The following is a 12,097-nucleotide window of genomic DNA, read 5'->3' as shown; positions in this document are numbered from 1 at the left end:
AACATCTGCAACATTTACAGCACTATGTCATTATTTCTCTTTAAAAGGAAACTCAAAGAAAATTTAAATATAGACAAATCTATATCTTATTTTACATCATATGTTATTTGGTTCTTAGCCTGATGTTCCACTTTGTTTTCCATGGAAACTGGATTTGACTTGCCGTTGCTTCCATAAAAAACCATAACCAACTTGGATATATTTTCTGACAACTTTTCAAAGTCTGTTTTTGTTTCTTCTTTATGTTTTGTGAAGTAAATCCTCCATCTGCCTTCTGAACAAATAAAATAAGGAAAATAAAAATGAAAAAAAAAAAAAAAGATTAAAGATGTTTCTGTTCTCATATGTTAACCAAGGTACCTGAGGTAAGATTCCTAAGACTTGTCTTAGTGTAAACAGGGACCATCACTATATAAGCACTTCATCTGGGTGCTGATCAGCTCCCTAAGTATATTGTTATTTCTTACTATTACAAAGGGCAAAATATTGTCAGTACTGGTAAGCGTAATGACGTATTGTGATGAAAATATTCGCGCATTATTAGTTCAGACCTGATGAATAAAACAGTCGATGTAATGGCAGAAGCTATACCTGAATTCATTTGCTCTTTTCCTAAAGGCCAGGCAGAAGGGCTCCTCCTCTCCTGTATTTCTAATTAAGAGAAGATTGAAGAGCAAATTAATAATTTTGTAGAACAGTGGCTAAATGATAATAAATGCCTGTATTCATCTCTAGTGAGGCAATTGACTGAGTATTATATCATTTAGATTAAAGATTTAACTAGGAAGTGTACAATGTAATTTTCTACTTAAGCATCATCTACATATCATCCTATTTAATGAACTAACTCTAGAGCTGGCTCTTTACCATGAAATGGCTGTACCATGAAGATTTTTTCATTTTAAAGCATTTCTGTTTCATTTATACAATTTATGGTCTGGATGAATCAGAACTAATTGGATGTTTTTAATGCCCATTTTAGGGGCTGATGTTCCTCTCACTGATATCGGCTCCCATTGATTTCAGTGGGATTTGGTACAGACCAAAACTACTTGTAAACATCAGAGAGAGGCCTGAAACAAAGATGGAGAGCCTTCTTTTGAGATCACAATCAAGTTTGGATTTGCCAATTAATGTATAAAAAAACTCACAGGAACGCTTTCTCCTTCTACCAAATCAATGCATTCTGGTAGAAACAGCAACATTTTATTTGTTATTATTTGAATAAAACCATGTGGTATAACCTTAAATACACTAAATATTCCTATGTTTTATTCAGAAAGCCCCAACATACAATCTAAAAGAAAACTGAAATTATTAGCTTTTGCACAATAACAGCTTCCTCCTTTTCTTTTCAAGTTTCAAATTATCAAAAGTTAGAGATGGCAAAGCAGACAAAATGGATTGCACTGGAATTTTACTCGGTCTCAACAGGTTATTGCTGGGCAAGTACCATCATGCCAATGCTGCTACAGCGAGCAGAGATGCCCTGGGAGGCAGGAGGAAAAGAACTAGAATATTTTGTGTAATCTAAAGACTCATCTGTACTGTATACTTACTCCTCTTAGGGGCAGCATGTCAGCCTTAAAGGTACACACTGGGCTTTGGTTGCCTACTGATTAGATTGGGGTGTGCTGTGGTTCCCTCCTGGCTTCCACACCAGGTTGTGTTTGTATCAAAACCACGGCACAGGGAGGGAGGGAGCACATGCCCTTCTTGTTTTGACAAAGAGTGCAGTCACAGGCAGTGGGGTCAAAACTGCTCCTCTGTGGACTGATTACCCACATGACATCAGTCAAAGCATGTCCAGTTTCTGGCAAAAGCTATCCAAATGGTGCCGCATAAATAATGTAAAACAGTCGAATACAATGCCAGCAGAGGTATTCAAAGCTTAAAAAAGTGTTTGCAAGTGGCAAAGTAGAAGACTTGGAAAGGCAGCAATTTGTAAAGAGACTAGGCCAAATTTGTTGCCATTTATGCCACTGTAAATATGGAGTAACAAAGCAGAAATTATCCTCTGGCAAATAGTGGTTATTAAATGGTACTAAAAAACAACAGTGTTCAGACACACTAATTCGCTATACAATGACAATGTTCTGCTGGAATATTTTAGACCATAACTTGTTTAAAGAAGCAAATCACATAGCTGCATTCTGCAGTTTGGAACAAATTTCTTAGCAAATGATAGTTTGAAGACAATATTGACCTGTGGCATTCAGAGTTACCGAGGCAGATCTTTTTCTGTCGCGGCTGTCTTTTAGCCATGTTTGAGCCATAAACAATGTTTCTGTCCCTGAAGCTGCTGGCTCTTTCACAATAATCTTCTCTAGAAGCCAGTCAGAGCCTTTCCCTTTTTCAACCACCATCCTCTGCAGAGTCCCAACATCTACTGCTTCCACTTGAAAAACATCCACCTGAAAAATTCAGAATCAGAAAAACATATGGAAATAGAACCGTTGAACTAAATTAACGGTGTATTTTGAAATACACACTGAGAGGAAAATTGGGATCTTTCTTCATTAATTCAATGAATAGCAACAGAACCAGAGATAAGTTAATACATGGTAAACTCCTGCACTAAGCAGTATTCCCTTTGTGGTTCTGCAATTTACTGCTAAACCACCTGTTTCCCCACACAGATCGATCAGTTGCTTATGCTCACTTCTTGAGATTTTTTCCTTCCCAAATTTCACATTTAGTGATTGACAGGGATACTATTTTAAACATCTCTTGCTCTCACCAAAATAGACCCACAGGGATCCCGTTTGAGGGATGAAATGTGGGGAATGCGAAGGGCAGAAGTGAACATCACAGAATGGTATTTTGTTCTCTTAGGAAAGAATTACAAACTTAGTCCCAGATTAGAATTAACTTGTAGGATTAGTTTGAATAAAAGTTATTGAATTTAAGGAAAAATATTAGTTAAACTTATGTTTAAACAAGTTCTACTATTCTCTATCAGTTAAAAAGTCCACAATACTTTTAAATGTTTAGAACACCGAAGTAAGATCCCTAAAGAAAATGGCGAGCTGTCAGACATTAAACAATTTCACAATATGTGATTTTGGCTTTTGGTGGGTCTCACACCTACTTCCTCAGCTGGAAGACACAGATTAATTTCTTGGCATAGAGACCTTCCACCTGTTTTGCTTTATAGATTTATGAATTATCATCTCATTTCTATTAGGGTCGATAACTGGTAAAATCTAGTGCTATTTGTGATGGAATTTCCAGCATGATTTAAAGATACAAAGATGTTTTTGAGGGGAAGGGACTGCAATAACGATCAAAAACATTTGAGTCCTGAGAAGTCTTCTCAACCTAATTCACACTGAAGTTGCTTGGCCAGAGCAAGAGGGCAGCAATCTTTACTCAAAGGATTATGCAGAGATGAAACAGAGAAAACCAGCAGTTGTCTTGCTCCACCAGCCACAGTTATGTGTCTTCCCTGGACAGGTTTTCCAGGTGAAGAACTGGTGAAAGATTTGTGTCACCAAGCCCAGTCTAACCAGTTTGCATTGTAATAAAACCCACCAGAAGTTAACATGTAGAGCTCGAAATTGCAGATAATATATGACCACCCATTTAAAAAAAGAATCCCCAGTAACAGAAACATTTCAAATTTTTTCTCCTTTAACTTTTTTTTTCTCATTTTTCATTAATATATGCATATGTGAATGTGAACGTGTGTGTTTGTGAACTACACCTTTAACAGTTTCCTAAAAATAATCACCAACTTGTCATTGAATTACTTGGTGGCTTCTAGACTGAAATGTAGTGTTATCCAAAAACTGCTGTAGTGCATCACCTAATCATCACATCTGCACTGTCACCCCGCAGTTACCGTGTGAAACGGGAAAATGAGAACAGCCAGCCGACAATGATTTAAAGGAAAAAGTGTTAAAGAGGCACTTGAATAGCTATACTTCCTTACGATGAGTCAAGGTTATCAGCTGCTTAATGAATTCAGACTTGCAAAAGCATAAGATGAAAGTGAAGGTTCTCAGGATAATGTCCTGCGGCAGCAGAGCAAATACACTGGAAGGGCTGAAATTCTAGATGGAGGGCAGGGCTGCAGGGAATGAAGCTCCTCTTCACATTTTCCATAGTTAAGTCAAAAAAGTAATGCTTAGCGTCAACAGCACAATCATATTTTATTACCTACTGGACTAATATGACGATTGAATACCATCAATCAGAACTCTTAATTCACCTTAATTATGATATGAGTTTGATCACTGCTTTATTCTATCTTTATTTGGGTTGGTAAAGTTATAGCATCTTGCTTGAATAAAATAGAACAGCTTGTTACAATTATCAAATAAAAAGTATCAAAAATACAGAGTGCTAGAAAATGGGTGAAAACCACAGATAAACTCAAGTAAGAAACATAGAGACCCCTGCCTCTGTTAGTAAATAAATATTTTAAGTTCCCAAAATGTGAAAATTTATGTTAAAAATTACTGCTTGTCCTTGCAAACGGTTATGGTCATATTAATGCACGATTTATTTTATTGGAAACATATGAGGAAGCTTTTGTCAAATTAGAATACTTGTTAAAATAGATTTCTTTTTCAGAGAAAAGAGTTTTCCAGAGGATGACTAATTTAGTGACACTATCATCAGCGTCTCCAAAAAAATCTGTCGTCAGTGATCCGCTTTTGGAAAGGAGAGAGAATTAGGAATAAAGGAAAAATACAGACAATATTCTGCAGACATCTAGACTCGTGCTGCCTCCAGAAGAAGGACAGTTGGGTTTGACTTGCACTGAGCTTGACAGTTAATAAACTCTATTAAGCTAGAAAAATTTCACTCAACATCAGCATAAGTATTTGTACACCATTCTCCCTAGTGATAGTGATTTTGAAATCACTTAATAACTCAGGTGCAGCGTGCATTATGGGTTATTCATAACCTGGATAATCCAGCCACAGGTAACAGCAAGTTTGTATATATGGGTAATGCATGAAAGGTTTTCCAAATCCTTTTACCTCTGAAAACAGGTATAGTTTGGCTGAATAAAACATTTGTGAAAACGTTGATGTTTGGTTTGCATGAGACACGTTACTTCATCATTTGTCGATGTGCAATTTTAACGAGCCCATTTCAGAGCATGTAAAAATCTCAGAAACCCATGGTCAAATTTACAGACGATTCAGCCATCTAAGAAATGGCAAGTTGAAAATCTATTAACTAGACTAGGAATTGTGACAACTGGGATAACCTTACTTCACAGACGAGATTACATTTTCTCTTTATGTGTACATTTGAAACTCTATGTGGTGTAATGAGCTTTATTGTAGTCAAGAGACCAAGAAGAAATAAAGAGCAGCAACTATAATTGTTAGAGCTAGATGAATAATTTGCTAGAGATAATGTATTTGCCAAATGCAATCCACTTTTCTCTTCGCAATCTGTCGGCAAACAGACAGATTATGACATATATTTCATTATAATTTTAAGAAATTGAATCACTATTAATAATTTAGCTAATATTTTTGTGGATTCATTCCAGACCACGGATTAGTCATAAAACAGGAAATATTCGAGTTGTTGACAGATCTTGTATGTCACATGATACTGGTGTGATTTGCAAATGGGGACCTTTTAAGGAACGGGAGGCTTAATTCTTCTGCAAAAAGAGAAAGAGAGAGGGATAAACCACCCAGAAGACCGGTAAACCTGCAGAACAGTCAACTTTTTCATTTTCCCTTAGGGAAAAATGTTAATTGTTTTTTAGTTACTAGTAGAAAATTAGGTTTGAATGGAGAAAAGTCAGCTTAAGTATTGATAATAATACATATTGTCTAACTTAGCAGAGTTTATATCGAATTTTCTCAGAATAGTATTAAAACAATTTGTGCGTATGTACAGAACACTAAATTTTCTGAACTAACACCGTCTGGAGAAAGAAGGATATTCTCCAAGACTGAGCAGCTGAGACTGACATACATAGATCCTCTGTGACCCAGAAAAGCTGCCCTAGCAAAACCAGAATTGACAGTTTTCATATTTTTTGGAAAAAAAAATAAGCACTGAAAAATTCCTTAAAAACAATCATTCCAGCAACCCTTTCAGACTATTTAAAGTTTAATTTTTGTTAACTCCTTTTCAGATTTTCTTCACATGTTTCTTTTTATCCTGGGACCCATGTTTTGAGCATTTCCTTTGAATCTATGACCCAGTTTGACTTTATTCAGTACTCTTCAGTGTCAGTGCTGGCAACGTGTCACTGTCGGTAGCAGTTGCAATAGCTCTTGTAACAGAAGAAGCATTTGAACAGTCACTGTGCAATATTTACCTTTATAAATGCCAATCATTTTACAGGCTCAGTATTGAGACTTGATGGTTGGTTAATGACAATATTCCCAGCAGAACTGAAAATGGCAACTCAAGGCACACCATATGCTTAATTTCATCAACCTCTATGCACAAGTGATTTCCCATACTGCTAATGTTACCATCATTTTAATAGGCTTTTATTGGAAAAAGAGTTAGAGTGTCTAGATAAAGGACCTTTTCTATTAAGCTTAGCAAACATATTGATTTGCTGCCTGATTATTTTGATCTCAGTTGTTAATCTGGAGAAACTCCACTGAAAATAAAAGAGTTTTAGCGCTGGGAAGCAAAATAAAGGCTCCTTTTAAGCTGAGCCGAAATCAGAAACTGTCTGAAGATTCCAGTAGAAGAAAAATAACTTTTGCTGAGATATCACCCTTCGGTCTGTGGTCCCATGGGCTCTTCCAGTTGTGCTGAATTGAACTCCTCCACCCTGTCCCAAATGCTTGTCACATCACTGCCCTCTCTTAGACAGACATTATCACCTTTCTAGCTGTGCCAGCATAACCACACAATCAGGTACTCTTCCACCAAATTTTATCATTATAGACCAAGTGAAAAATCCCAAATTATCAACAATATTAATTGCTTAAACTAAATAAACCTTTGGACAGAATAAATGTATGTCGTTGCGCCAGCAGACTTCAGGGGTGGAAACACTGGGTGGTGGGCAGCAGTGATGACAAGCGCTGGTAGCACTACCGTCTTGGCCCAGCTCAGCGGAAGGCTGAACAGTGCATCTGGCTGTGACCTCAGCATCTTGTAATCTGTGTTCTGTACAAACACTTCTTTAAAACCAGGGTTTTCCATGCATCTGAAAAAGCCATCCCCAAATTTCCTCTTAAAATCACATATTTTTGCAAGTATGTTTTTGTTTTATGTTAAATTCTCATCCAGAAATTCATTGGAAAACTTTATCTGTACATGAAAAAAATTAAATTAATTTAAATTACAGTGAATGCATAATTAGAGGTTTCTGATAACCTACAATTATCATGGTTCATCCATCTTCAACAAGATTAGTGAAAAATAAATAAAAGAATAGGAGCAGTAAAAAAACCCAAATAATATTTGCCCTGAACTGACCTTATGTTAATTTGCTTAGTACAACTGGAGAAGAATCTTTTTGAAACAAGATTTGTATGCATAGGACAGCAACAGGAGGAAGAAAGAATAGCGGTACATTATAATAATCGGCAGCTATGACCTTTCAACCAACTTGTAAAAGACATTTCAATCAGACTTCAAGTAAAATGCATTTAATAAAATGCAGAAGGACTGTTACAGAGACTAATATCATAGCCACATCCAAATCTGTAAACACGTTATATTACACAATAGAAATTAAAAAAGAAATAAAGCCAAAAGCAAACCAAAAGAAAACAAAAACAAACCGAAAACCCCAAAGACAGACATCACTTTGAACAAATTCAAACCCATCTGATGCAGCCTGGTTGTTGGACTGATGCAATAACAGTCCGAGTTTGAGATCTGGTTTAAAAGGCAAAGAAAATAGGATGGATGTAAATTTCTTCAACTTTAGTAATGCATATGATGGTATAATATTTTGATTAAGACACCGTAATCCAATATTTAAATGATTCCTGGGTGGGCTCAAGCTGGCTGATAATGGGACAATGAAATGTCTAACTGGTAAGTCTCCAAGTGCAGCTGTAAGTGGAGAATATTTTCAAGCACATTTCATTGTAGTGAGGCCACTTAATAAGCTTTAATATTTTTATGAGTTAACTGTAAGAAAACAAGTTTAGAGACGATGCAAAAACAATTGCTAGTTATGATGCTTGAAGAAGTAGGGTGCTAAATTGAAGAGTGCTCTGAAAAGATTTGTGAGAATTGCTTTCCAGTGAATCAAGCAGCCTAATCTATTTAACTTGTCAAAGGCATACCCATTTGCTTATCATTGTAAATACTGTTGAAAGCAGCAGAAATTAATTGTGAGAGGGCTATCCGGTCTAACAGCTAAAAACATAACAAAATCCAGTTCCTAGAAGTCAAAGCTTGACAAATTTAGACAGAAAATAGTGCTAATCTTAAAAAAAAAAAAAAAGAAAAAAAAGAAAAGGTATTTAAGCTTTGAAACAACTTTCCAACTAGATGAGCACTTCACCACTGGAAGCCATTCATTCTGATGTAGTTATATTTTCTATTTTCTAAACTGTTTAACTTGAACCGAAGTTAAATCCGTTCTTGCTGCATTAAGGAAAATGGTTGAATATTTTATTTTCTGAAAAATGCAGACTTGGATTGACCATAGCTATTTTTGATAAATCAAGCTACTAAAGTCAGCTGTATTTTAAAATTATCCTGTTTATTAAAATACTGGAATAAATGTGGTGACTGTAAATTCACTCACCCAACTTTGCCTATCTAAAATAAGTCTGTAGTCAGACAATTTCCCTGTAAAATCTTGAGAAAGAAGCAGGTACTTTCTGAGGATAATTAATTTCATTTTAAAATAAAGGTGCAAATAAAGAGAGAAGGTAACCACCTTCTGGAAGGATCTACTTCACTCCCTTTCTGCAGAAGAAGCTCAAACCACCACGTTAGAAGAAATGTGTACATTACAGGCAACTAAAGCTGAGTGAGATGTATTTCAGCTTTAGAAATGTAATTTATGTAATATATATTTGAGGTCTATATACACAGAAAACCGCCCCCCTCAAGTAATTAACATTAGTGTTAAGTAATTTTGTCCAATGTTTAATTTTTGGCAACAATTTTTTATTTTTTTTTCTGCCCTGCAAGAATATGTGAGGAAACCAAAATTGATTATTCACACAGCTCTAATCCATTGGCCAGGATTAGATTGGCCATTATACAGGCAAGCTAAGTGATTGGAATGGTGTGTTCTACCTCTGCCTCCTGTAAATCTGTTACTGACTGTAACTACTGCCTGGGAAATACCATCCTGGAGGTATCACAGAGAACCGCACATGGCTGAGATATTTGCCACTGTCTCCTAAGGTTATATAAAGCTTCAGTTACCTTCTCTCTTTTTGTATTTCTCCTCACGGTTTCTGGCAACTTCCATCAGTCTTTCCTTTAGTATGATGGCATTCCATTTCTTCCTAGTTTCCATGTAATTAATCCTTCTGCTCGATGACCTGACTGTTTCACTGTTCACTTCTGTACCGCAACAACTTGGCCAACAGCCTACTGCTATGATTAATACATTTGGATCAATGGCATTTTGCAATTATTTAATCATTATGTCAGATATGCTTTCCATAAGAGAAGGTTTATCTACAGTTACAAAATAGTAGCACTCTAGATGTGATGGGATGTGATGGGATGACAAATACGGACTTCCTACTAGTGGCCACAGTACACTGTCCCACATTCTGGCCCTTCTGAGTATATTCTGGCACACGTGGATTTTTTTCCTGAAGTAATTTGTTAAAATTGCCAATGCTTAATCTGTAAGTGAGTACTGAAACTGAACACCAACAGTCACCTCTCACTGACAATTTTTGTATGTGCTGCAGTTACCATGGTACCAACCTGAGCAGTTGATGTCTAAATATAGGGCAGGATAAAGGATATATCCTTTCAGCAACTAATAGTATGAAGTAAAAATTCACAGAGATTTTACTGCCTCAGTAACTTAGAGTACTTAAAATACTGGCCACTTTCATCGCACTGAGATTAAAATACTTAACTATCAGTCATAACATATTCAGTGTACTTTACTGGCTTTGATGGAATTGATCTGAAAAAAGCCACATTCTCAAAAAGGAAATCTGGGTAACTCACAGCCATATGACAGAGCATACAGCAAGTCTATCAAAGACCATATAAAGAAGCACCAAGAATTTCATTTGCTGAAAAACGCTGGGTGCCAGAAGCTATGTGGATATACTGTAAGGATTTCACAAAATTGGGCCCTGGTTTTTACAGAATGTCTGCACTGAGTGTGCTTGGTTCAAGAAAGTGTTTGTAGCAGGTAACATTTATCAGACTTAAACTGATTCATGAGGTATGAATAGAGAGCATTAGGACTTCATGAAAGCTGAACTGCATGAAGAAAGAAGCGCACTGGGATTGCTTTGTCTGTCCTTACGTTTTTTAGGAGAACATCAAACAAAGCATCGATGCCATAGCAATTTGAAAGAATAGGGTTCTTGCAGGACTAGTCCTCACGCTCATTTGTCGGAGTAGATCAGCAGAAGCTCAGCTCTCTTGGTGACAGTGCTGCTCCCTCAGACATGGGGTGAGCTACAGGGAGCTTACTGGTGAATTAATAATATTATGCACATTACTTTCCTATCAGTTCTCTGATGGTTTCACAGGTGTAGGGACTTTGGAAAGACACAAAGCAACTTTTCAGAAATAAGATAATTCAGTCTTTTACTGTCATGTAACTCAGCTCATGGAAATAAAAGACCTGTTAAATGAGAAGCATGTCTCCAATCCACTGCAAAGTCCCCTGAATACTTAAACATTTCTATGTATTTCTGCATTGCTAAACTGTTGTTCATAGCAGGCCTGACATTCTGTGAGACTAACACCATACTTTGATGTGATTTCTAACAGAAACACTGTTCCAGTTCACTAGCTGTTACTGTATAGTCAGGGAAAAAATTATTGCAAGGAAAAGCACATTTTAAAATGTCAGAACAACTGTTAAGATTCAGAATGCAAATTCTGTCTGTTATACTCCAAAATACCCTAAACCACCAAGTCCAGACTCTCTGACTGCAGGGGTGCTCGGCACAATATGTGATTCGGCTGGTATAGAAAGAGACATTCTACACTTGAGAGCCTTTTTGGAGATTACTTATAAAGGGAAGAAAACATTGGGAAATTTCCAAAACACGTCATGAACAAAATGTTGCTGCAAAGGCAGGAGTCTTGCTTGCAGAACTAATTTACACTTTGTCGATTAACCAAATATATTTACTTTGTTTTCACTGAACAAGGAGTGAATCAAGACTTTTCTGTGTTTCTCTATTACTTACCTACAAGCAGTTTCTTTTAGGGCCCTAAAATATTCCTATGCTATGTCTACTTTTAGAAATATAAGGATACTGTGTTACATTCACACACCGCTCCTATAAAATGTCAAATAAGTAATGAAGAGATGGGTACATGGCAGCTCTGCCTCTTACTCTGTAAAAGAGAAAAATTTTATGCCACACTGAAGTAGACACAAATACTATAAAAACCCCCTTCAAGTTACGAATCTTTGTAGTTCATTTCTGTTCTCTTAGGCAACATTTCTGGATGTGCATCCCTGCTCCCTCTTCATTAAAAACTACCAGTCTAGAAATCAGATTGCTCACTTGTGGAATTATGACTTAAGGAGAAATCCACTGAAACTTACATTAAAATAACTTCACTCCATGAGGACTAAAGGACCGCAGGTCTAAAATCCAATTAAATCAGTTTATCAATAAACCATAATCTGAACTTCAACATTAGGGAAGACAAATGTGCCTTTATCAAAACTGAGTACCCTCATCCACAAGTATTTAGTCCCTTAAAAAAAAAAAGATTTAAACTCTCACTTTTCTAATGAATAAGCACCTCAAGTTGGTAAAATCCAATAAGATAATGACCCCCTTCAACTCCCAATGAATTAACAAGGCTGGGGGTAATTAGGAGCTGAGCTCCTCCTAATCCCACGTATCATGCCTCTGCTTTGGTTATCAATCTGAGCTGATTTGCAAGTTTACTTCTTTAGAGAAACTCTTGTTCATTTGCCAGCCAACACCAGCAGAAGGAAACAGTTTACTGC

The 12,097-nt window shown here is 36.5% G+C and overlaps 1 protein-coding gene across 1 annotated transcript in view; it reads right to left on the bottom strand.

Annotated features, from left to right (window-relative positions):
• LOC134511988 (lipoxygenase homology domain-containing protein 1-like) overlaps positions 1-12,097 on the bottom strand; it is a 143,817-nt gene that overhangs the window by 18,940 nt on the left and 112,780 nt on the right. Inside the window, exons 34-36 of the mRNA XM_063326878.1 lie at positions 2,207-2,414; positions 592-651; positions 96-274 (exon numbers count right to left, since the gene is read on the bottom strand). Coding sequence (XP_063182948.1) covers positions 96-274; positions 592-651; positions 2,207-2,414 — 447 coding nt within the window. The remainder of the gene's footprint in view (positions 1-95; positions 275-591; positions 652-2,206; positions 2,415-12,097) is intronic.

Source organism: Chroicocephalus ridibundus, chromosome 2 (genome assembly GCF_963924245.1).
Source record: "Chroicocephalus ridibundus chromosome 2, bChrRid1.1, whole genome shotgun sequence".
NCBI classification, from domain to species: Eukaryota; Metazoa; Chordata; class Aves; order Charadriiformes; family Laridae; genus Chroicocephalus; species Chroicocephalus ridibundus.
Note: the sequence above shows the minus strand (reverse complement) of the source record. Positions and strands in the feature narration are given on the sequence as shown.